The 27,615-nt window shown below is 31.2% G+C and overlaps 1 protein-coding gene across 3 annotated transcripts in view; it reads right to left on the reverse strand.

Annotated features, from left to right (window-relative positions):
- The window catches only part of LOC145740111 (GTPase-activating Rap/Ran-GAP domain-like protein 3), a 125,944-nt gene that overhangs the window by 65,131 nt on the left and 33,198 nt on the right, over positions 1-27,615 (reverse strand). The window contains exon 2 of one of the 3 annotated variants that reach the window (XM_081995474.1): positions 24,779-24,957. In XM_081995474.1, the coding sequence (XP_081851600.1) occupies positions 24,779-24,927 (149 nt within the window). In that variant the 5' untranslated portion in view covers positions 24,928-24,957. Of the gene's footprint in view, positions 1-8,057; positions 8,163-14,305; positions 14,901-24,778; positions 24,958-27,615 lie in introns of those variants that run through there. The other 2 variants (XM_081995473.1, XM_081995471.1) reach the window with 2 other exon arrangements.

Raw genomic sequence — 27,615 nt, forward strand, 5'->3', positions numbered from 1 at the left:
AAATAAGGCCAGATATTCATTAACCCCCAGAATACCACTAATCCGAAACACATTGTGGGAAAGTTAATCGTAAAGTAGGCCCCCTATCTTATTTAAAATAGCAAAAGCGCGGGCTTTATCGCACAAGTGGAAAAAACCAGTCCTGCCTGAAATGCTGATCTAATGCCTGCTGATTTGCAAATTATTTTGTCAGTCAGTATCGTACAAGAGTTAAACAACGTAATTACATTAAAATAATGAAAGTTGTCAAACTTCAAACTATTTATCTGCTTTGACAATTTTGAAATATATAGATCAAAACACTCAAAGCAGATCAGAAGGGTCAGTTTGTAGAACAGATTATGACAATTCTGTATTAACATTTTGGAGCTAATGATAGTCAAAAAACTGCCAAAATTGTCAAATTTTCAGTTTCCAGGAATAGTGGAAATATGCAATTTTTGAAGTAAAATTTAACTTTCAGGGGTTGAAACTCGAGAAAGTGGAGTGAAAATTTCAAATGTTAAGTCTAAAGTCAGAAAAGCGTTTACTATTGTTAAAAGTTAAGAAAATGCTTGGCAAGAGTCAAATTTTTAATTTTCAGCAAGTTAAAAGTGAAAATATGTGATTCTGGAAGAAAAATGCAATTATCAAAGTGTAAAACTTGAGACAGTGGTACAAAAGTTTAAAATCATGACTTTTAAAGAAAGAAAAGCGTTTCCTAATGACAAAAGTCAGAAAAACTGTGAAATTTTCAATTTTCAGATTGTCTATTGAAATAGAGAGTCTTGATGGGAGCTCAAAATGCAATTTTGAAAGAAACCTGATACAGTGGGACAGAAGGTTAAAAGGTTAATTTTCACAGCCAGAAAAGCGTTATGTAGTGTCAGTAGTAAAAAATCTGGCTTAAAACTGACAAATTTTCAAATTCCAGTAAGTCAAAAGTGAAAATATGCAGTTTTTGAAGTAAAATTCAACTTTGAGGAATTGAAACTCCAGAAAGTAAGTTTCAAATGTTAATATCTAATTAGAGAAACTTTTTCGATTATCAAAAGTGAAAAAACTGCCTGACAACTGTCAAATTTTAAATTTTTAGCTAGTTAATAGTGAAAAGATATCTTTCAGGAAAGTAAAAATGCAATTATCAAATTTTAAAACTTGCGACAGTAGAGAAAATGTTTAAAATACTGATTATCAAAGACAGAAAAGCGTTTTCTATTGTCAAAAGTCAAAAAACTGCTTCACAACTGCCAAATTTTCAATTTTCAGCGAGATAAAAGTGGAAATATGTGATTCTGGTAGTAAAGATGTAATTATCACAGTATAAAACTTGAGACAGAAGGAAAAAAGTTTGAAATGTTAATTTTCACAGCCAGAAAAGCGTTTTGTAGTGTCAGTAGTAAAAAATCTGGCTTAAAACTGTCAAATTTTCAATTTCCAGTAAGTCAATAGTGGAAATATGCAGTTTTTGAAGTAAAATTCAACTTTTAGGAATTGAAACTCGAGAAAGTAAGTTTCAAACTGTTATCTAGTCAGAGAACCGTTTTCGATTATCAAAAGTGAAAAAACTGCCTGGCAACTGTCAAATTTTCAATTTTCACCGAGTTAATAGTGGTAAGATATGTTTCAGGAAAGTAAAAATGCAATTATAAAATTTTAAAACTTGCGACAGTAGAGAAAAAGTGTAAAATACTGATTTTCAAAGTCAGAAAAGCGTTTTCTATTGTCAAAAGTCAAAAAATTGCCTCACAACTGTCAAATTTTCAATTTTCAGCGAGATAAAAGTGGAAATATGTGATTCTGGTAGTAAAGATGTTATTATAACAGTTTAAAACTTGAGACAGTAGGAAAAAAGTTTAAAATATTGATTTTCAAAATCAGAAAAGCGTTTTGTAGTGTCAGTAGTAAAAATTCTGGCTGAAAACTGTCAAATTTTCAATTTCCATTAAGTCAAAACTGGAAATATGCAGTTTTTGAAGTAAAATTCAACTTTTAGGAATTGAAACTCTAGAAAGTAAGTTTCAAATGTTAATATCTAGTCAGAGAAACGTTTTTGATTATCAAAAGTGAAAAAATTGCCTGACAACTGTGAAATGTTCAATTTTCAGTGAGGTAATAGTGGAAAGATATCTTTCAGGAAAGTAAAAATGCAATTATCAAATTTTAAAACTTCTGACAGTAGAGAAAATGTTTAAAATACTGATTATCAAAGTCAGAAAAGCGTTTTCAATTGTCAAAAGTCAAAAAACTGCCTCACTAAAAGTCAAAAGTGGAAATATGCAGTTTCTGAAGTAAAATTCAACTTTTAGGAATTGAAACTCGATAAAGTAAGTTTCAAATATTAATATCTAGTTAGAGAAACGTTTTCGATTATCAAAAGTGAAAAAACTGCCTGACAACTGTGAAATATTCAATTTTCAGCGAGGTAATAGTGGAAAGATATCTTTCAGGAAAGTAAAAATGCAATTATCAAATTTTAAAACTTGAGACAGTAGGAAAAAAGTTTAAAATACTGAGTTTCAAAGTCAGAAAAGCGTTTTCCATTGTCTAAAGTCAAAAAACTGCCTCACAACTGTCAAATTTTCAATTTTCAGCGAGATAAAAGTGGAAATATGGGATTCTGGAAGTAAAGATGTTATTATAACAGTTTAAAACTTGAGACAGTAGGAAAAAAGTTTAAAATGTTGATTTTCAAAGTCAGAAAAGCATTTTGTAGTGTCAGTAGTAGAAAATCTGGCTGAAAACTGTCAAATTTTCAATTTCCATTAAGTCAAAACTGGAAATATGCAGTTTTTGAAGTAAAATTCAACTTTGAGGAATTGAAACTCGAGAAAGTAAGTTTCAAATGTTAATATCTAGTCAGAAAACTGTTTTCGATTATCAAAAGTGAAAAAACTGCCTGACAACTGTAAAATTTTCAATTTTCAGCGAGGTAATAGTGGAAAGATATCTTTCAGGAAAGTAAAAATGCAATTATCAAATTTTAAAACTTCCGACAGTAGAGAAAAATTTTAAAATACTGATTTTCAAAGACAATAAAGCGTTTTCTATTGTCAAAAGTCAAAAAACTGCTTAACAACTGCCAATTTTTAATTTTCAGCGAGATTAAAGTGGAAATATGTGATTTTGGAAGTAAAGATGTAATTATCACAGTTTAAAACTTGAGACAGTAGGAAAAAAAATTAAAATGTTGATTTTCAAAGTCAGAAAAGCGTTTTCAAATGACAAAAGTTAGAAAACCTGCCTCAAAACGGTAAAATTTTCAATTTTCAAACTGTTTATATTGATATAGTGTGGTTTGCGAATTAAAAAAGCAATTTTCAAAGATTGAAACTTGATACAGTGGGACGGAAGTTTAAAATGTTAATTTTCAAAGTTAGAAAAGAGTACTCAAATGACAAAAGTCTGCCTATAAACTGTCAAATTTTCAATTTGGAAACTGTCTATATTGAAATAGTGAGGCTTGAGAGTGAAAAATGCAATTTTCAAAGTTAGCCTTTTCTAGTGTCATAAATCAAAAAACTGCCTCAAAACTGTCAAATTTTGAATTTTCAGGTCTAAATTAGAATAGTGTGATTTTAGGGTTAAAAATTTTATTTTTACATTTCGAAACTTGAGACAGTGGACAGAAGTTTAAAATGTTAATTTCCTAAATCAGAAAAGTGTACTCAAATGACAACAGTCAAAAATTTGCTACTAAACTGTCAAATTTTCAGACGTTTACTTTCAAATAGTGTGGCTTGAGAGTGAAAAATGCTATTTTCAAAGTTTTAAAGTTTCTAATTGTTGGGCAGAAGATTAAATTGTTCATTTTCACAGCCAGAAAAGCGTTTTCTCAACACAGACAAAAGTCAGAAAAACTATCAAGAGTGTCTCAAGAGTGTCCTTTTGATGGTTGATATCAAAATGTCAGTTCCAGTGAATTATTCCTTGCTTCTGTAGTTTTGATGAGTGAGATGCCACCTTTATAAGCGAGTTCAAAATGTAACTTTAGCCAACAAGGGTTGTAGATAACAAGGTATTGAGCGGAGATTGCATATCCATTAATCGACAATTTCTCCTTTAGTAAAACAATACATTGAGACAGGAGACAGGAGAATACATACAAAGACAGCCTTGTCAATAATGTTTTGAACGTGTATAACGGTAAGAAATGACTGTTACATAATTCAGTTGGTAATTCTGTGAAATTTCATATTCCTAGAATCCATTTCTAGTCAACCAAACAGAAAAGGAAAGAAAAGTTTGGTATATAAAATAGCTTTGGTATGGAAATTGTATGAGAATTTAATGCCAAAAAATTAATGTAATTAGTAGATAGCAACTAATTGCAATCAACTGAATAGATTTCGTCCCCGCTTAAAACTAACTCAACTTACTTCGATTAAGACGTCAAAAAACACAATTAATCTAGGTGATCGATTAAGTAGCAACATGAAAATATTTAAATCAAGAGTGATAAATGATGGTTATCAGAAAATAAATTAGTTTCACCTCTTACTATAATAACTCCCTAGATAATTTACCTCAAGTTTTATCTCCATAAAAATGACTCTAAAAAAGTGTGAATTAGTATATGGTGAACTAAATGTTCATTAAGCTTCTGTGTTGCACTATAAAAACTTAAAAAGCAAAACAAAATTTTAATGGCATAGTTGCTCAAATTAATGTTCATTTAGTTTTCCTTTAAACTTCCTATTCACTCTACTAAGGTATGTAATTATTTAGCTTTTACTCTAAGAGCTTTTTTATTTGAATTAATAACTTGTTGACTAACATTTTTTGGATTAAGCTTTAATAAAACGTTTAAGTGTTTTGTTGAAATTGAATTGAAATAATATTTAAAACTATTACTTCGGTTGTAATTCTGTAAATGACCAAAAGTTATAACCCTATAAAGGCAACGCATAAAATTTTTTTATAACATTATCTTAAAACCCCTCATAAAGAAAGCGATTTTCGATATATTTTTTATAAGTAATTTACTTATCTTCAAATAACCTGCTTTATAGAATTATTGGGTGCTTCTTATTCACACTGGAAAACTGTGTTTCAATAGGATTTAGTGTATTTTTTGTGGTATTAGCTGTATTGAATTTTTCCATATTATTAGCATACATTCTGAAAACTACCGTTGAACTTGGCAAGTTTTGCCTGCGGTTACTTAGCTTTATTATATTTTTATTAGATCTGAACATAATACTCGTAAAATATAAGAAGAAACATGAAACGTTACTTGGAAATAATGCAAATAGCTTTTATTTTACTAATCGTTCAAAAAATCTATTTGTGGTAAAGTTACATTTGTTTAATTAAATAAATATAATAAACAGTGTGTCCCGAAATTATAATATTTTAAGATAACTGTGTATTCTACATAAAAAATACAGAAATTTAATTTAAATATATGCAAACAAAGGCGTCATCAGAAAGGATTCTTTTATACAGAACCTCCTATTGAAGAATATTTTTTAATTATTCTTGAAATTAATTATTTAAGTAAAGAAAAGAGATGTATTTTTGATAATTCACTTTTTTGTTCTGTAAAACGTAATAGATACAAAGTTAGTTAAATTAGGAGATTGTAGTACGGGTCGTTTTCGAAAATAAATTCTGGTGCTGATATGTAAGAAATATTTAATTGAAACTGTAGGAAGAAGTTATTGACGTATATTAGAACTGACAAATGCGATTCTGTCATCGATCGAAAACCGGACATAACTTTTGACATAAGAACTGACACAAATCTGACAAGAAAAATGACTTCAATCTTGAAATTCAGTCTACTTTGCATAAAATCCATAATGAAATGAATTAATTTACTGTATACCCTATTAAAATGACTATTTAATAACATTCTGTGCTTTTTTTTTGCTCCATATAATAACCAAAGATGGTTTTTAAGTATTTTTTAAAATGGAATATCTTGGTAATGTGAGGAGCTAGAGAGGCGAGTTTTGACTAATTTTGTAGTATTTTGTATCCCTTTTCTAATAGCTGTTTAGCGAAATTGATAGGAGTTCAAATAAAAAAGTTACAACTTATCAAAAATACAAAAAATGACAGTTTTGGTAAAAAAGTCCTTTTTTTGAAAATTTTTATTTTGTTTCATAAGGGTTTTAAGGCACAGCAAAGGGTATATTTATACCAAAGGAGTTCAAATAAGGTAAAATAAGCACAAAAAAGCACTAAAAGAATTTTCATTATTCAAAAAAATTTAAAGAATGGTATTAGGGGTCTTTTTTAAGTACTTTTTAAGATTCAATATCTCGGTAACGTGAAGTACTAGAGAGGCGAGTTTTGACTAATTTTGTAGTATTTTTTGTCCCTTTTCTAATGGCGGTTTAGCGAAATTGATAGGAGTTCAAGTAAAAAAGTTACAACTTATCAAAAATACAAAAAAATGACCGTTTTGGTAAAAAGTTCATTTTTGGCAAATTTTTATTTTGCTTGATAAGGGTTCCAATGTACAGAAAAGGGTATATTTATACCAAAAGAACCTCAAAATAGGTAAAATAAGCACAAAAAAAGCGATTTAAAATTTTTTATTTTTCAAAAAATTGAATGAATGGGGGGGTACTAAGGTTCTTTTTTAAGTACTTTTTAAGATTCAATATCTCGATAACGTGAAGTACTAGACAGGCGAGTTTTGACTAATTTTGTAGTATTTTTTATCCCTTTTCTAATGGCGGTTTAGCGAAACTGATAGGAGTTCAAATAAAAAAGTTACAACTTATCAAAAATACAAAAAATGACCGTGTTGGTAAAAAGTGCATTTTTCGCAAATTTTTATTTTGCTTCATAAGGGTTCCAATGTACAGAAAAGGGTATATTTATACCAAAGAACCTCAAAATAGGTAAAATAAGCACAAAATAAGCGATTTAAAATTTTTCATTTTTCAAAAAATTGAAAGAATGCCCCGGTATTAAGGGTCTTTTTAAAGTACTTTTTAAGATTCAATATCTCGATAACGTGAAGTCCTACAGAGGCGAGTTTTGACTAATTTTGTAGTATTTTTTATCCCTTTTCTAATGGCGGTTTAGCGAAATTGATAGGAGTTGAAATAAAAAAGTTACAACTTATCAAAAATACAAAAATTGACCGTTTTGGTAAAAAGTGCATTTTTGGCAAATTTTTATTTTGTTTCATAAGAGTTCCAACGCGCAGCAAAGGGTATATTTATACCAAAGGACCTCAAAATAGGTAAAATAAGCACAAAAAAAGCGATTTAAAATTTTTCATTTTTCAAAAAAATTGAAAGAATGGGGGGGTATTAAGGGTCTTTTTTAAGTACTTTTTAAGATTCAATATCTCGGTAACGTGCAGTACTAAAGAGGCGAGTTTTGGCTCATTTTGTAGTATTTTTTATCCCTTTTCTAATGGCGGTTTAGCGAAATTGATAGGAGTTCAAATAAAAAAAGTTACAACTTATCAAAAATACAAAAAATGACAGTTTTAGTAAAAAGTGCATTTTTGGCAAATTTGCTCTATAAGAGTTCCAATGCCCAGCAAAGGGTATATTTATACCAAAGGACCTCAAAATAGGTGAAATAAGCACAAAAAAAGCGATTTAAAATGTTTAATTTTTCAAAAAAATTGAGGGTATTAATGGTCTTTTTTAAGAAACGAAACGAGAATTTTAAAAGTTGCAATAAGGTTCTTATTTTCTATTTTAAATAAGTCCGAAAATAAATAAAAATCCATAATATCACTTTTTTCTAAATATCTCAAAAATCAAATTTAACTGATTTCGTATCAATAAAGTATCAAAAAAGCTTTCTCGAATTTTCCTTCTTCTGTTTTAAGAAAAAAAAATTAAATTAATTTGAAACATCATTTTCTAATCTTGGAAACTATACTGATTTGTGAACATCACTGTATTAAGCAAACTGGCTAAAATTTGTAATGACATCACTCATTTCATTTTGCCATCAAATTTTTGTAAACCCCCAATATGATTCCTGTAATTCAAATGTTTATCAATAACAAGTTTAAAGTTGTTTAATCAGTTTTAAAGTTAAATAAATACAAAATTAGTTTAAGAATTGATGAAAATTTTCTCTTTCGTCAGACTTACTGATAACCCAGACCGAACTAAAATCGCATGCACCACGTCAAAGACGACATTTCCGCGTTACTGATGGTTTAACACCGAACACTCTGGTGAACTTTAACCTTCGAGGAAGAGCGTCCAAACTGAAGTTTTCCCGATTTTCGCGCGTTTTCATACCGAAAGTCGGTTGCGCACGCTTTGCCGCAGTCCCGACTCTAATTGGCTTCCCAATTCGGGCATATCACATTGTTGAACTTGACGTATACGTTTAGAGCGGAGACGTCGTTGCGGTGCCCCATTGTGCTGCCAATAAATATCGTCAGTTTGATTTGAGATTGGTTTTACAACCAGTCTGAAGAGTGAGGTTAGATAATGCCAAGTAAAATGAGATTTGGATTAAACTTGGAAATTTTCTGATTTTCTGAAACACTCTGTATATTTTACAGATTTTGAGAACTGACATTCCTGCAATTAAATTTAGTACAGTACACCCTGTACACACAGCTTTTAAAAAGAAACGTCAGTGTTAATTAATATTAAGACACTATAAAGCTGAATGGGCAAACTTGAATCTACAAACTATCAGTCAATAGTTCGAACAGATATTGCGTTTTTTTTAATACTTTTACACTTTATTCATAAAAATCAGGGAAACTGAAAAGTTATTGTAAATATTTAGGCTTGATCTGGAAAAAACGCAGAGTTACAAAGCCCACTTCGTAGGTCCATATTGACAAAGAAATTCAAAAGCTAGCTCTATAAAAGCTCTTTTGGCTAAAAAGCTTTTACATATTTTAAGGGTCATATTTTCGAATTTTTACTTCTAAAACCCTGTCTACTTTGCTTATAAAAATCTACTTGATAAAGTGTTTTAAAGCAATATTTTTATTCATACTTTGCCTCGCACGATTTTTGCAACAGCTGCAAGTTTAAGTGCGAGTGTTCAAAAGACCGTATCCATTTCAGTTATATTGCTATTTAGAGTAGCCGCACAAGCAATATATTCCAGAAAATCTTTATTAGGGTAAAAGGTCCCCCATACATATTTACTTTATGTGATCGATAAACAAATAACACCAGTTGGCCGATAGTTCTGGCATTCCTCCCATATTAATATTCCCGCATTATTTAGTCCTCTGATTAACGACCATAAACACGAATTTCCCTTATGTTTGTGCACAAGTTTTGATTGATACTAATCCAACGGTGACTTGCCTGACAAACAATTATTAATCATCTTGAGATTGTTTAAATAATTGACTTAACCTAAAAACAAGCGTTTTAAATACTTTAGCAATCTAATAATAATTATAATACTTTTAAGCCAGAATAAAATAAAATATTAAGTTGAATCAGATGGTGAATTAATTTTTTTGTTTTAATACAAAGTTTTGTTCATAGATGGCTCTATTTTATTGAATTGTTAGTTGATGGAGTAGGACACAGGTGGCGCCAACCTCAAGGGTAAACCGTCATTGATTTTCACCTATCCTTGAAGGGTTTTTGTTTAGAGGGAGCTGTCCATACTTTCTAAAATATTATACAGAGGGAGCTGTCAGATTGTATTTGACTATTTTTTGACTAACCAAATTTAATGCTGCCTTTGGGATTTCTTATAATTTTCAAATATGAAACATTATTGTCATTTTCTAATAATTAGTACATTTTTATTAATTTTGAGGAAAGCAGTTTAAAGGTGGTTATTCTAAAATAAATTTAAAACCGATAGTTTTCTAAAAAGAATTATTTAACAAAATAACAGAAATGACAGACCACAACAGTGTTATTTTTCTGTTCAACATAATTATTAATTATTAATTAAAAAGTAGAAAGTTATAAAAATAAATAAGAGATATATCAGCAGATTTAATAAAAACTATACTAAACATAAAATTTAGTACAAATTCTTAGATTTTCAATTGGATTCAACGAACTAGTATTTTGATAGTCTTATTGTGGAAAAAATTAATGAATTTAATAGATAATTATAATTCGAGAATCAGTTTCTTAATTTGAATGTTTTTACTTTTCCTGTTTCCTGTTATTTCTGTCATATTTCTTGTCTCTTTCGCACTTTTTTCTCTCACTATCTTTCTATTGTAGCGTGCAATTATTATCTCTTTTTGTTCCTGTCTTTTCCTGATTCGTCTATCCTTCATTTTGCCTCTTGAGAAATCAAAAACACTTTCGCTTTCTAACCCGTTGTATTCTTACTATTCCTCTCTCTTTCTATCTTCTCATCTTTTCCTCTATCAATTTTGCTGGTTCTTTCTGTTTTCCTAAAACTTCTCTTTTTCTTACTGTAGCGTCTCGACAAGGAAAAAAATAAGAAAGAACAAAGAAAAGAAGACAAGTTGCTTTCCAGTCGAGAAAAGTAGTAAAATTATGAAATAATACAAAATTATGCTAAAATTATAAAATTTTACATAAAAGCTGCCTAAAAAAAATGAAAAATAAAAATTTCCAAATTAAAATAGTCAAGACACTTTCTTCTTCTGTTGGACAGTTAGACAATTATCACGTGACTGTGACAGACCAAATTTCTGAAACTAAATCACGTGACGAGTGTCATTGATTTCTTGTCTATTTTCTTGTCTTTTTCTCGTTAATCTTTCATTTTGCCTCTTTAGAAATCAACAACTCCTACTATTTATCTCTATTTCCCTCTCAATTTTGTCATCACAGAAAAGAAGAAAGATAGAGAAAATAACAAAAATAAACAAAATACGAAGCTGCCATATTCAGTCAAGAAGAGTAATGAAATTCAAACTATATTCTGTGAAAAATTGCTAAATCAAATTTAGACATTTGTAAAAGCTGCTCAAATTCAATTTAGACAGCTGCACAAATTGAAATTGTAAGAGACAATGTGACTTTGATAATCCAATTTTAAAGATCAGTTGACACTTGCCAAAACAATCACGTGACCAAAAAAAAATAGTTCAAAAATTTAGAGAGTTGGAAAAACTGAAATTGAAAAATACTTTTCAGGTGATGTTGCAAATGCAATTCTAAGCTGGCAACACTGTAAAAGCTAGTTGACACACAAAATAAGTCACGTGACTTTAAAATAAAATTTAATCGTTGATTAAATAAATTGATAAGAGTTAAAAGAAGATGGAGTGAATCATTCTCGACAAGACATTTATAACAATGAATTTACGTTTCCTTGTGAAAGGGAAAGTTGTTTTAGAGATCGTAAATATTATCACTTATTTTGAAAATACTTTCTTGTCGATCTTGTCGTCGAAAGTTAAGCTAAAACTCTAAAGCCATTAATCCCTCTTTAAACCACTCTAAAATCCCCAACTCCTCCTTAAAACAAGCTTTATCCGCCGTATGGTTTTCGTCCTAAAAACTCTAAATCGATTTTGAATCCAAGAAATATCATTAAAGCAATCCAGTTGTTTTTAGTTTTCCTTTCCAATCCTATTATGCTTTTATTTTAGATGTTGTAGCAACATTCTTAAACTCAAATACCAAGAGTATTTTTTCTCAGAGATATTAGAAGTTCTTAAATCGTTTACAACTATAATAGAGACATCTCATCTGCTTGTAGTAATTTGGGTTAATCCCTTTAATAGGGAGAACTAATTCCGTGATTCCTGTCAGTTACCTGTTGTGTGTCCCACTACGGACATTAAGTTGACATGCAATACATTTAGTATTTGGTGCTCTATAAACGTGACTAAACATATTGCAAAGTTGGCAATCCTGCTTTATCACGTTCAGCACGAAACGAGTATAATTCATTCTGACGTGTCGGCACTGATCCCCGAAAGAATTTTTGATATTTCCAAATTCGATTCCGAGCGTAATTTAATGAAACAGGACGCTCGGTGAATTTACAATTTGTACAACTTTCTCACCTTGGAGGAGAGTTTAAATTAATATTTATGAAAGAGGCAAGGACGAACTGCAGACAGGATATTTGATATATTGACCAAAGAGATACAACACAGTCAATCTTCTATTACAATCTAAATATTTAAAATATTTTCGAAAAACCTGGAGACGAAATTTACTCTTTAATATTAGGGATGTCCTTTGTCCCAAGGATTTTAGATATTTGGAAATATGTAATTATTGGAACCCTCCAAACTTTTAGAAGTTATTATTCAAACTAAAAAAACCGAAAGAATTAAATTTTTTATTAGTAAAAAAAAAATGAATTGAATGTCATACTCCATACCATTGTACTATTATAATGAAAATGGAAATGGTCATCACACACATCATATGTAATATTCAAAGGAGCAAATCTGGCCATCAAAATCACTAGAAAAGAACTCGGCAGATCACTGGAAAGAGTTTAGTATAACTTTAACCTAACCTAACCTATTCAAGAGAAGAATGCAATTCACTGCCAGAATTTTTAAGAGAAGAATGTGTTGAAAAGATTGAGCTGACTAACTGCCTACAATTTTGAAAAGAATTGATGAAATATGTGATGAAATGATTGAGATGGCTAGTTGACCAACATTTTTAAGAGAAAAGTAGAAGAATGTTGTAAAATTGATTGAGCTCAAAACTGAAAACTGATTGAATTGCCTAAAATTTTGAAAAGAATAGATGAAGCAGATGAAGTATGTGTCGAAATGATTCAGCGTAGAAGAATGTGTTGAAATGATCGAGATGGCTAATTGACCAAAACTTTTAAGAGAAAAGTAGGAAAATGTTCGAAAACTGATTGAGCTCAAAACTGAAAACTGATTGAATTGCCGAAATTTTTGAAATGAATAGATGAAGTATGTGTTAAAATGATTTAACAGGCTAATTGTTCAAAATAATCAAGGAAAGAGTAGAAGATTGTGTTGAAATGATCGAGATGGCTAAATAACCAAAATTTTTAAGAGAAAAGTAGAAAAATGTTGTAAAACTGATTGAGCTCAAAACTGAAAACTGATTGAATTGCCTAAAATTTTGAAAAGAATAGATGAAGTATGTGTTGAAATGATTTAACTGGCTAATTGTTCAAAATAATCAAGAAAAGAGTAGAAGAATGTGTTGAAATGATCGTAAAGGCTAACTGACCAAAATTTTTAAAAGAAAAGTAGAAAAATGTTGTAAAACTGATTGAGCTCAAAACTGAAAACTGATTGAATTGCCTAAAATTTTGAAAAGAATAGATGAAGTATGTGTTGAAATGATTTAACTGGCTAATTGTTCAAAATAATCAAGAAAAGAGTAGAAGAATGTGTTGAAATGATCGTAAAGGCTAACTGACCAAAATTTTTAAGAGAAAAGTAAAAAATTGTTGGAAAACTGATTGAATTGCCTAAAATTTTGAAAATAATAGATGAAGTATGTGTTGAAATGATTCAGCTGGCTAATCATTCAAAATATTTAAGAAAAGAGTAGAAGATTGTGTTGGAATGATCGAAATGGCTAATTGACCAAAATGTTTAAGAGAAAAGTAGAAGAATGTTGTAAAACTGATTAAGCTCAAAATTGAAAACTGATTGAATTGCCTAAAATTTGCAAAATAATAGATGAAGTATGTGTTGAAATGATTCAGCTGGCTAATCATTCAAAATATTCAAGGAAAGAGTAGAAGAATGTGTTGAAATGATCGAGATGGCTAATTGACCAAAATTCTTAAGAAAAAAGTAGAAGAATGTTGTAAAACTGATTGAATTGCCTAAAATTCTGAAAAGAATAGATGAAGTATGAGTTGAAATGATTCAGCTGGCTAATTGTTCAAAACATTCAAGAAAAAAGTAGAAGAATGTGTTGAAATGATCGAGATGGCTAATTGACCAAAATTTTTAAGAGAAAAGTAGAAGAATGTTGTAAAACTGATTGAATTGCCTAAAATTTTGAAAAGAATAGATGAAGTATGAGTTGAAATGATTCAGCTGGTTAATCGTTCAAAACATTCAAGAAAAAAGTAGAAGAATGTTGTAAAACTGAAAATGCGATATGTTACAAGTAACAAACGCCTATATAATATCGGTTTTTTCAATGCGAGCACAATCAAAATGCAAGCTACCCTGAACTAGTCCTGTCTTCTACCAACATTTTGATGTTAATTATGTTAAATATCTATCAAGTTAACAATGTCAAAATTCTGAAACACCAATACTCTTACTCATTATCGATATTAACACCAACAAAGCGAATCATCGAGAATTCGAAAAAAACAATGATTCGATTATCAGTCATTATGAAATTATAGTCAAATCCAGACCAAATAAACCCTAGTAGTACGACTCTTTGAGTTAATAAAATATCTCATAAAAATCTCATATAACAATAATTACTAAAATTACCTTTGATTCTCGAACGTCCAACTCTGCAAACTGGTGCTTCTTCTCTCCAAAAACTTGCATTTGAGGCCTGTCGTCCGCCTAGAAAGTCGTTCGCCTGTTTTTGTCACCACTTTCACACTCATCGTAGAAAATTTGTCACTATTTCTCTTCATCTCGCACCAAGCACAATCAGTTTATAAGAAACATTAAGCTCTGAATGATCCAAGCCCCAGTAAACTGTCTTTTTCGTCGTGTTCGTATCAAACCTAAAACCTCCCCTTTTCCGATTTCAACTTATAACATTTTTCATGATTGATGGACGGGAAATTTCCCTTTTTGGCAAGAATTTCCTTTTCACCGTTATTAAAAGATCGTTATACCTTAAACACCTTCTAAACATAAAATTGCATCTCTCTATAAAACGTAAAGCTTGAAAAGGGTTTTCTAATATCGACCTGCTTGCGTTGCTTTCAAGTTTTCCATGAATGATGACTGCCGTTCTGTTCTTATAAAAGGCGCCCAAGAGATGTTCCAGATAAAATCATCTCTTTGCTCCGGTTTGTTCGGTTGTTTATTACTCGTGTTCGTCATTTTTATTTCTTGGAAGTGAGTGCTAGAGTGGGGCCAATCCTCCAGAAAATGATATGCACCTGCAATTTGTTTTGTGAATTTTGTTTGGTTTATTAGGTTAGACACTTTAATAATCTTGCTGACATGAAAGGAAAAAGAGTTCATATGCTTCAGTTGAAACTACTCTTAAAATAGCTGGCAAAGTAGACATTACTGCAATATTCCTTCAGACAACAAGGCAATGTTTTATTAGATTTTAAACCGGAAAAAAAACTCATGGTACGATAAATCTCCATTAATCCGAACAGTTTGTGTAGTTTGAAAGGGCCGCAAGAAATATACGGCAAAATATACGTTGAAATTTTGGAAAAAAACCCGTCTGTGCATTTCCGGTTTTCCAGAAATTCCGGCAGGATTTAAATTGATCAGCCCGTTATTTCCGACGGCATATTATGTCGCTGATGGCATTTTAAATGACGACGGGGAATTGGAGGTTCCCTTACCCTTTCACCGTCCTCCTCCTCCAGTTGGGAAAATTCAATTTTAATATACAAACTTCGTTTAATTAGAGCCAAAGGCGGCTCTACAAGGGACGCTTCTGTTATTTTAACAAATGAATTTGAATGATGAGTGGATGATGGTTTAGCTCTTCGAATGATTGATGATGCTGATTACAACGTATTTGATGTTTTAAACAGGAACCATTTTTCACTTTAACAAAAGGACTCCAGATGTAATACAATAAGTATTAAAAATAACACTTATTGTAATAAAAGTAACCAAGTTTTCGATAGTTTGCGTATGCTGTTTTGTAGCCAAGATATCAAATATGTACAAGAAAAATACTAAAATTTGTGAAATTTCTTATAAAGCTGTATAGTAGCTGTAGCTGTACCTTTTTAGTATCTAAAACAAAACTTTCGATACGTTTTTCAGTAAATAACAGTATTTTTATTGAGCCATCATTGTTTGATTAAATTTAATTAATTATCGAGACTTTTAAGTAATTTCACATTTTAATTTACTATACAAATTAAGATTCTTTTTCCTACGTTCTCTCTTGGTTATTTTATTACCTTTCTGTATGAAACAGTTTTCTTGAAGTATTCGAGAAGTCGTGGTTTTTCGGCAATTATTTTGACAGTTGTCAAGTGACCGTCTAATAAAATAGTGTACCAGTATCACGTGATTGCTGTCACAGACGTCATAGTTTGCTCAACTTCAAAAACAATTTGAAACAGTTTTCTTGCAGCGTTAAGCAAAAAATATGTTTTACAGCTTTATGAACCCAAATTTAACATTTACTTTACTTTTAAAATGTTTCTTTTTGCTCAATTGATATGTCAAAGCCAAGGTTCAGATTTTGGTTTAGATAAAACAACAAATAACAAAAGTAAAAGTTGAAATATATAAATAATTCGTAGACTATTAAGTCTTGAAAAATGACATCAAAATTTCTTAAGTTAAATTAGTCAAACAAATTACAAATAACGCAAATTAATGCAGTAAAATCTATTTTTTTTTAAAACTTAAAATGTAATAAAAACTATTAGGTTTAAGTACAGGACATTATTAAGAATAAAGTTTCGGAATTTCATGGAGAGTTCAAGATGACTTTTAACATTTAACCATAAAAGTTTGACTTGAATCTTTTTGTCATTTATTATACAGGGAAAAGAACCAAAAAGATTGTAAATCACCAACAAATAAAAACATTTTCAAAACTTTTTCACCGATAAATTTACCACTAGTTTTAACTTTGTCGGAAACTAATTACGTCCAACTGCCTTAATTTTCCATTTGTAGTTAGTTTCGGGCGCGGAAAAACAGTCGGACCGAATAAAAGTTTTGTACTTTTTTCCTGTCTCTACGGGATTAAAAAAAAAAGGATTTATCGCCGAAACTCTCCGTTTTATAATCCGGGGGCTCAGGGTGTTTCCGAATATCGGACTGCCTAATTAATACCCAATCAGACCGATCGATTTGCAAACACCCCGAAACGTGCCACGGTCTTCATAATTTCCACAAGTTTGCGGTGGGCATTACGGTGATTTAGCCTGAAGGTTTGGTTAATGAATAATTTATATGGGTCATATCAGTGGGTCTCAAAATTTCAATTTGCGATATAACCATAAATAAATAAGGTGATAAATGGAAGAAGAACGTGTCAATGTCAATGGATGGAAATTTACAGAAGCTTAGACAACTAAAAACTTGTATTTTAAAGCAAATAATACAGAGAGAAAGGAAGATCTTTTCATAACATTTGTTGTTGCTTTGAGTTCAATTTTAAGTCGGTTTTGAGCCTTTCTGGTAATTCTGTGGAAAATTGATTTAAAATGAGAGTAAAAACTAAAACAGTATAGTCAATTTAAGATAAAAAGGATTTAAGGACCCTTTGACACATTTTATGCTCATTCTGAAACGGTTGATCAATTATATCAACTGCCTCAGAATATACCATTTTACGGGTTAAACAGTCTAAATATCATCAAAATAACTGTAATTTCTTCTTCTTTTTTATCTTCTTTTATTAAGATATCCACTAACTATGGCGTCTTTCCTTCCTTTTTTCTTGTCAATTCTTTCCTTTTTTTTTAATTCTACTGCTGTATTTTTTTCTTCCATTTCAATTTGTTTAATTCAATTATTTGTCTTCTTTCTTTATGACTTTTCTTTGTTCAATCTAGTGGAACTCAATTTTTGGCACGCAAATTAATTCTGACGCTATTTCTCTTTTTTGCTAGTTTTTACGTTAATAGCGGTTATCACGTGATACCAGAACTACTCAGTTACGTAACAAGTGTCAAAATAACGGTCATAGAGCTCAAAAACGTTTTGTGTCGATTATTGCAAGAAAGCTGTTCTGAACCATGATTTTGACAGATTCTAGACAAAGTTTGGAAGTTATGACAATAGTGACAGTTGTCTCATAATCTTGAGCGACTATTTATTAAAACATATGATAACTGTCATAATAACTTTCATAGAGGTGAAAACCAGTATTGCTTCAAATAGGGGCAAAAGCCTGCTCTAAAATATAGCTTAAAGAATCCAAAGTTACCTTTTCCACTTTGTTTACTTGTTGACACTGACCAACTTCTGTCCATTAATTCTGACGCTATTTCTCTTTTTTTGCTAGTTTTTACGTTAATAGCGGTTATCACGTGGTACAAGAATACTACTCAGTTACGTAACAAGTGTCAAAATAATGGTCATAGAGCTCAAAAACGTTTTGTGTCGATTATTGCAAGGAAACGGTTCTGAAACATGATTTTGACAGATTCTAGACAAAGTTTGGAAGATATGACAATTGTGACAGTTGTCTGATAATTTTGACGATTTATTAAAACATGTGATAACTGTCAAAATAACTTTCATGGAGGGAAAAGCCAGTATTGCTTCAAATAGGGGCAGAAGCCTGCTCTAAAATATAGTTTAAAGAATCCAAAGTTACCTTTTCCAGTTCTTTCCACTTTGTTTACTTGTTGACACTGACCAACTTCTGTCCATTAATTCTGACGCTATTTCTCTTTTTTTGCTAGTTTTTACGTTAATAGCGGTTATCACGTGGTACAAGAATACTACTCAGTTACGTAACAAGTGTCAAAATAATGGTCATAGAGCTCAAAAACGTTTTGTGTCGATTATTGCAAGGAAACGGTTCTGAAACATGATTTTGACAGATTCTAGACAAAGTTTGGAAGATATGACAATTGTGACAGTTGTCTGATAATTTTGACGATTTATTAAAACATGTGATAACTGTCAAAATAACTTTCATGGAGGGAAAAGCCAGTATTGCTTCAAATAGGGGCAGAAGCCTGCTCTAAAATATAGTTTAAAGAATCCAAAGTTACCTTTTCCAGTTCTTTCCACTTTGTTTACTTGTTGACACTGACCAACTTCTGTCCATTAATTCTGACGCTATTTCTTTCTTTTGCTAATTTTTACGTTAATAGAGGTTATCACGTGGTACTAGAATACTACTCAATTACGTAACAAGTGTCAAAATATTGGTCAAAGAGCTCAAAAACGTTTTGTGTCGATTATTGCAAGAAAACTGTTCTGAAACATGATTTTAACAGATTCTAGACAAAGTTTGGAAGTTATGACAATAGTGACAGTTGTCTCATGATCTTGATTTATTAAAACATGTGATAACTGTCAAAATAACTTTCGTAGAGGAAAAAGCCAGTATTGCTTCAAATAGGGGCAGAAGCCTGCTCTAAAATATAGTTTAAAGAATCCAAAGTTACCTTATCCAGTTCTTTTCACTTCAAAAACGTTTTGTGTCGATTATTGCAAGAAAACTGTTCTGAACCATGATTTTGACAGATTCTAGACAAAGTTTGGAAGTTATGACAATAGTGACAGTTGTCCCATGATCTTGAGCGAGTATTTATGAAAACATGTGATAATTGTCAAAATAACTTTCAAAGAGGTAAAAGCCAGTATTGCTTCAAATAGGGGCAGAAGACTGCCAGTTTTTCCAGTTCTTTCCACTTTGTTTTCTTGTTGACACTAACTAACTTCTTTTTCAAACATTTTTTGTTAAATAAGCCATTTTAGAAATATACAATTTTCTGAAAGTTAGTACCCATAACGATTGTAGGGAAAGTTTTAACAAACCATAGACAGTTAACTCAAAAAGAAATTATTTGATTAGAGTTTCTGGAAGTTGTGTTAATTTCTTGAGTAAGTAGTTGTACCGACTGGCCACCTACAGCTATTTAATGAAAACTAACATCAAATTGCTTATAATAGTTGGACAGTTTGAGAACCTTCGGCCCACGAGCGATTATCACAGGGTTTAAAGCAGACTGGTAGTTTGAATAAAGAAACGTGCGTCATAAACCCCCAAGTTATGTAACTTTCTAATTAATACTCCTAAATACCTGGTTAATTTTCTTGAAAACCGCACCACAATAAATAAATTTCAACACAGTTTTTGAAACCAACAATGACGTACGTAATAGAATCGCGCCAGACCGCATTGTCGAAGTGAACTGATCTAGATCAAACTTCGTCTTGTTGGGTTTGATTAAAAACTGTTGCAAAAATGGCGCATGAACCGGTTGGGTCGCAGAGCTTTTATGAGATGTGCTTCTGCCCTGATAAACACCAAAGCGGAAGCATAATTAAAGTTGCCTTTTACCCCAGTCAGTAAAAAGAGTTTAATGGGAGTGATAGACGTTTAATGATGTCTTTTTTGTGGTTATTTTAGAATTCAATTAAAAGATAGGTTTCTAGCGAATTTTAATTACATTTCTGAGTTTACGACTTTGTCTATCCGCAAAAGAAAAATTGAAGTATTATGAAAGATTCCACAAAAACTGTTTTGCTTCTTTAACCCTTTGGTTTGTCTGTAATTAATAGTTAAATTTTGTTTCATGTCAGATGAATATGTTTTCTGTTTGCTTATTCCATTTTAATGAATATCAGCATTTTTTATAGATATTTTCTATTAGGGCTTAGGGGTTCAATTTACTATTCTCAGTGAAAGTTTCAGGTCCGTAATTGCACAAATATCTGAATTATGAGTTGAGTGTGTTTTCTGCAATTTTCTGTTTTCTTATTCCAGTTTAATGTAACTACCCAAATTGTGATTTATGTTAGTTGAGTGGGTTTTCTGTCATTTTCTCGTGGTTATTGCCATCTGATTGAAATTAAGGCCTTTTCTAAAAAATGTTAAGTACTACCCTGGTTTTGTGGATTAATTTACTGATATCAGTGAAAGCTTTTAGCCCGTAACTGCTCAAATTTTGTTTCCTGTCAATTCAGTGTGTTTTCTCTGCTATTTTCTGTTTATATCTTTTCCAGTTTAATGCATACTAGGATTTTTTATAGAAAAATTTCTGTACGGCCGTGGTTTTCAAGTTCAATTTACTACTTTCAGTGAAAATTTCAGGTCTGTAACTGCTCAAATACTCCAATTATTAGTCAATTTGCGTTTCATATCAGTTGAGTTCTTTTGGATTCAGTTTTATAGTCTCAAATACCCAATAACTATCATTACATCATGCTCGTTGAATAATATACTATTATCTAAAAATCTCCACCACTCTTGGTATAATTAGTGATTATTGATCTCAATTCAATATACTTAATCAAATCAATGGTTTACTTCGCCCTTATTGGAAACAAAACATCAAAGCCTAAGTGTAGACCTGAGTTTAGCTTTCAACCTACTCACGTTTCAGCTTGGTACGTCGATATCTGACAGAAGTCACGTTTAAGACCGAAAATAGTTGCCGGCAATCTGATTCGAAATGTTTCCAAACCTCTGACAATCAAAGCCGGAGATTTCAACGAAACAATAAGTTTGTGTTTGGATTTTAAAACTTCTCCTCTCATAAATCACGAAAAAGTTTACTGGTATTTTTGTGTACTTATTTGCAGTATTTTTTGGTTGCATGGCTGAATTTATTACTATTTTTTCAATAATTTGTAGTAAACCTAATGTGTATTTGCACTACACAGCAAAGTAACTGCCTTAATTGTGAGGCCTACATAATGGTTGTGATGGTTATTTTGCATTAAAATTTCCGTCAAGTTGTATATAAATTATTTAAAAAAAAATATATAAAATATTTGTAACTTATGCTATTTTTTGAAAGGTAAATTTTAGTTGCAAATTTGTATCGACTGTCAGTAAATTCTGCTTATTAATTAATTAGATTGACGTGAAATAGAGAGATTATTTAGTTCCAGGTTTGCTCAATTAGCTTTGTGTTTTGCCGTCGATATAATTATTTAATTAATTTATATTATTATATTAATATGATACACGGTTCATAAAATTTAATACGGGAATACTGATAATAACTTTTATTATTTAATTTGTTTTGTATAGGAATAAATTGTAATTTTCGTGTAATTTCCTATAGATCCATTATCCAAATAATGCTATTGTCAGGAATCGTGTAGTTGTCTTCGTTTATTATTTTATTCTAGGTAATGACTTTGAATATTACCGGTGTTGTTTTTAAACTATAAATACTGTATTAATATTTGATTCGAATAATGCACAACGGAATGGAAAGTCCAAAAAGTAATTTGAAAGAACAAATAAATTGTAAATTCTTCTTTGTTAATTGGTAGTATTATTATACAGGGTGGTCCAGTTTTAAATGTCAATAATTCACCAATCCATTGCCAATTAAAAAATAAGTTGACATTCATTATGTCATTTTCCTGAAAAGTGCTTCCTAAGGAAAATACAGTCCTTCAAATTTCCGTTTAAAAAATCGTTTTTTTTGTCATAACTGTCAGACCGTTGGAGCAATATTGATCAAATTTGGAACAAGCACTTTATTACACGTTATTACGGTCAAAGGCCCAAAACTAACCCAACCCAACTTAAAAATTGTCTTGGAAACAGAAAATTCACTTAAGAAGTTTAAAAAATATTATTGTAGCCAGTTTTCATAGTTTCCAGACAAACTGAAAGACTTTAGTTTTGAAAATTGACTTTTCATGCAAATCGAGAGACTTTAATACTGAAAATTGACTTGTAGACATAAAAACTACTTTTTCAAGAACTTGTTACTACAAATTCATACATTTAAACCTTAAAAATTGACATGAACCCCAAAATGTGACTGAACTAATGAAAAGTGACAACAGAAGCTTAAAATTTGCATTTGAAGTAAGTTTTCATAATTTGAAGACAAATTTCAATATTTTAGTCTTGAAAATAGTCTTAGATGCAGGACATTGACATTAGATTCATGAAAATTGTCTTGAAAACGAACTTTTCGTGCTTTTTACTTTGCTTTTCATTTTCTTCGACTTCTGGACTATTTTTAGTGCTTCAAAACTGGTTTCAGCTTGGGAAATCGAGTTTCAAGACTATCTTCACCAAGTTATTGACATAGCAAACTTAAAAACATTTTTTACATTCTTCATAGACTTAAAATGGGATTCCAAGCTTTGTCACTATTAAATCGACTTCTAGACACCTCAGTGCTAAAAATTCGGGTATTTCTTAATAAACTAGAATCGTTTTTAGTGTTTTAAAGCTGTTTTCGTTGCCTCAAATCGAGTTTCAAGACTATCTTTACAAAGTTTTTGACTTATCAGGCCTAAAAGCCAGTGTGTCCACTGACCATAGTCTTGAAAATGTTATTTCAAGCTTCTTCACTATTAAATTGACTTCTACACTCATAGGTGCAATAAATTGTAGCACCTCTAAGAAATTCAGATTGTTTTTAGTGCTTTTTAAGACTGAAAAATCGAGTTTAAGACTATTTCCAAAAGTCAAGTTTCTTCAGTAATAAAAGTAAAAAATGTTTACGGTACGTACGGGTTTGGTACCAAATGCTACAATAATAGTCTTGAGAACTAATTTTTAGAAGTAAAATAGTCCGAAAATAAAATTTACTTCTAGACTTGTTGTCCAGTCCAGAAAATTGAGTTGTACACCAATTAAAGTCTTGAAAATATACTTTTGGACTCTCTTTAGTCCTAGTAAAGTCAGTTCTAGCATTAAAAGTCAACTTTTATTTTTTTTTAGTAGTAAAAAATGAGTTTCATGCACAATACAATCTTTGTCTTGATTTCCGGACTTTTTTTAGTTCTTGAATGCCAGTTTCAGACACTCAACCAGGATGGCAGTCTGAGAAAGCGAATCATAAGACCATACCTAGTAGTAAAAAGCAAGTTTTTAGACTATTCAGTACAAATTTGGACTTTCACAAGTCTTGAATGTTCAGTTTTAAACTATAAAACGATTTTTTAAATGGAAATTTGGAGGACTGTATCTTCCTTAGGAAACGTTTTTCAGAAAAATGACATAATGCAAGTCAACTTACTTTTTGATTAACTATCAAATGGTGAATTATTGACACTTAAAACTGGACCACCCTGTATAAATAAAGAGTTGATAAACACATAGCCTTTAAATTTATTCTAAAAGAAGGAGTAGTCTCCAGTGACACAACAGTAATTGTAATTATTACAGGACATCTAACACAGATTAGTTGTCCTGTAATAATTACAAGTTTAAAAATGTAGACAGTTTTTTAAGTCCTCAAATTTACTAGTTGCATTCTGATTATTTGTGATCTCATTCAAAATTTCCGTAGCTTTAACCGTTTCCGAAATATTCGAATTTTTTCACTTTCTTTTTGGAAATTGCATCAAATTTTTTTAAATTCCATATCTCCGCCATATTTTGGATTTCAGCGTTTGATAAAAACTGGAAATATTCAACTTGAACTGCTTTTTCACCTCTAGCTAACCATTTACTCTAACCACTACTTGTACTGAAAGCGTTATTTGCGTTTAATAATATGACTTCCAAGTACTACTTAAAAAAGTAAATATTTCTGTCGGTTTAACTTTTTTTTGGAAAAAAATTGATTTTTATTGTTAGTCTCTGGTTAGTAGGCTTTTTAAATGTTAAATTTCTTCGTTTCCTATAATAACTGCAAAAAATCACAAACATTAAGGTAAATGATACTGATGCCACACATTTAACTATAACATTAAGTTTGCATTATCCTTGCCCTTATCCTTTTCCACAAACAATTTTGCCAACCAACTGTTACCAAACCGTTAGTCATGATATGGTAAAACGCTGATAATCAGATCGTTACCGCAAAAACTCAAAACGGTTCGTGTTCGCCCCTTAAACCCTTACCGCGGTAACGATCAAACTAAAGAGCGAAATTTCTCACATTACCCTTGAAACATTTCGGTAAAGAATGGAAGACAAAAGCAAAATTAAGGAAAGCTCCCGGAAAATCCTTATTTCGACAAAGGAGCGATAGAAATTTCAGAGCATCCGACGTATAATGTTAATGGTTGTTTCCGCTTTGGGTGGCTGTTTTCTTCGATTATTATATTTTCTACGGTAATAGAGCTATTTGTTCCATTCTGGGGGTGCACTGGTTATATATGGGTAGTTATAAGACTTACCCGGAAACACTGTTGAGCAGTTCAGGCCATGCTAATGTGAGCAAAGAGTCTCTGACGAAGAGTTCCCAAGAGGTAAGGTGCGATTCGCTAAAGACTCGCTCGGATCGTTGCAGTTTAGGCCGTCCTGGTCTTGGTTTGTTTTCGGACATGGTCCACTAGATTATAGTCATTTCCATAATCTACAAATAATTGTATTTGTGTTATAATAGAAATAAATCTCGGATCTGGTTTGACAAGAATATTAAATGGACAAAACTTAGTTTAGTCCTTAGACTGTTAAAATAGTTGTACCAGAAAATTGATATAAACAAATTAAATGATTTTCTGTGCTCTTCTTTCATGCGAAAATTGTACTAAGTTACAGTCCTCCAGAAAGCTTCAAAGTAATCCGTGTTTTCACAGTTTTTTCTACTAAAAAACTTTGTTTTGTACAATTACAACAAGTTGTATAAGCACAAAACTGCTAACTTTGTTCCCAATAAAATTACAGAGTTACTAACATTGGTTTGCCTTGTAGAAAAGTTAATTCTTTCGTGTCATAATAATGTTAGAAAACTCGCTACCCTCATCGCTTTAACATTCAACTTTGTTTTTATTTTGTTTTTGATTTATAAATTTCTGTTTTTCATATTCACACGAGATATTTACACTTGAACTAAAAACAATATCAAAAATCAAAGGAAAATTGGAAGAACATGATTGGTGGTTTTAAATGCCACATTTAAATAAACTATTAAACATTGTTTGAAAAGAAACACCGGAATCAATCTTTGCCGGTTTTGAGACGAAGAATACAAATTGACCACGAACGAGTCAAATTCAGCGACCCAAAAGACGTAGAATTGCTCAAAAGTAACAAAAAATGTGGTACATAGCCCAGTCTGGCACTTTTTAGAATTCTACGGACCTCTGGCAATTTAAAACACTAATGGGAAGATTTAAGACACTTGTAGAGAATTTTGGCAGGTTTTAGAAGATTCTCTGTTTGATTTAGAGGTCTCTAACAATTTCAAAACGGTTCTAGAGTCCTCACGAAATTAAAAACATTGATGGGAATGTTTAAGACACTTGTGACACCTTTTACAAGGTTCTCAGTAGCATTTAGAAGTCTCTCACACTTTCAAAATGGTTCTAGAGGCCTCTGGCAATTTAAATCATTTATGAGAATGCTCAATTCGCTTGTAGAGGACTTTTGCACTTTTTAGAAAGTTCTCAGTAGCATTTAGAAATGTCTTGACATTTTCAAAATGCTTCTAGAAGCCTCTGGCTATTTGAAACTGTTATGGGAACGTTTAAGACACTTGTAGAAGCTTGTGGCACTTTTTACAGGGTTCTCAGTAGCATTTAGAAGTCTCTCACACTTTCTAAATGTTTCTAGAAGCCTCTGGCTATTTAAAACTCCTATGGGTTCGTTTAAGACACTTGTAGAGGATTTTGGCACTTTTTAGAAGGTTCTCAGTAGCATTTAGAAGTCTCTTACACTTTCAAACTGGTTCTAGAGGCCTCTGGCAATTTAAAGCATTTATGAAAATGCTCAATACGCTTGTAGAGGATTTCTGCACTTTTTAGAAAGTTCTCAGTAGCATTTAGAAATGTCTTGACATTTTCAAAATGCTTCTAGAAGCCTCTGGTTATTTGAAACTGTTATGGGAACGTTTAAGACACTTGTAGAACCTTGTGGCACTTTTTACAAGGTTCTCAGTAGCATTTAGAGGTCTCTCACACTTTCTAAATGGTTCTAGAGGCTTGTGGCAATTTAAAACAGTTATGGGAATGTTCAAGACGCTTGTAGAGGATTTTGGCACTTATTAGAAAGTTCTCAGTAGCATTTAGAAATGTCTTGACATTTTCAAAATGTTTCTAGAAGCCTCTGGCTATTTGAAACTGTTATGGGAATGTTCAAGACGCTTGTAGAGGATTTTGGCACTCTTTAGAAAGTTCTCAGTAGCATTTAGAAATGTCTGACACTTTCTAAACGTTTCTAGAAGCCTCTGGCTATTTGAAACTGTTATGGGAATGTTTCAGACACTTGTAGAAGCTTGTGGCACTTTTTACAAGGTTCTCAGTAGCATTTAGAGGTCTCTCACATTTTTTAAATGGTTCTAGAGGCCTCTGGCAATTTAAAACAGTTATGGAAATGTTCAAGACGCTTGTAGAGAATTTTGGCACTTTTTAGAAATTTCTCAGTAGCATTTAGAAATGTCTGCCACTTTCAAAATGTTTCTAGAAGCCTCTGGCTATTTAAAACTCTCACTTGTAGAGGATTTTGTCACTTTTTAGAAGGTTCTCAGTAGCATTTAGAAGTCTCTGGAACTTTCAAAATGGCTGTAGAGGATTCTGGTAATTTTGACAGTTTTTCAAGCCTTTTTCTTAAGTATTCGATCTTTGTCTAGTGAAATGAGATATAAGATGTGCCGCAACAGCCAGAAATCACCCAACCAAGCTTAGTTTAGTTATTTGATGTTGAATATCTCCGAAAGTTGGAAAGATATTTGGTTGAAAAATTTCTTTAGCTAAGTTTCTGAGACAGGATAGACAAAAATACATGCCATGACGAGCAATTTGATCGTGTTTCAACAAAAATTTCAACAGGAAATTCCAACAAAAATTGAAAAATATAACAGACAGATAAATCATTTAAATGTGTGTGTGTGACTTTTTTTGTCAGATTTAAAATATTCTATATTAATCTATTTAGTTGCATATTTGTTTATTTCAATGTTAACTAAAGAGTTCTTACGAAAAAATAAAGCTAGCGTTCTTACGAAAAAATAAAGTTTTGTGGAAGAGATCCATAATGGAGTGAATGTTTCGCAATTTCAAAATTTTTAGGCCGA

This window comes from Ips typographus, linkage group LG1, assembly GCF_016097725.1.
Source record: "Ips typographus isolate SLU linkage group LG1, UJ_Ityp_2.0, whole genome shotgun sequence".
Classification (NCBI taxonomy): Eukaryota; Metazoa; Arthropoda; class Insecta; order Coleoptera; family Curculionidae; genus Ips; species Ips typographus.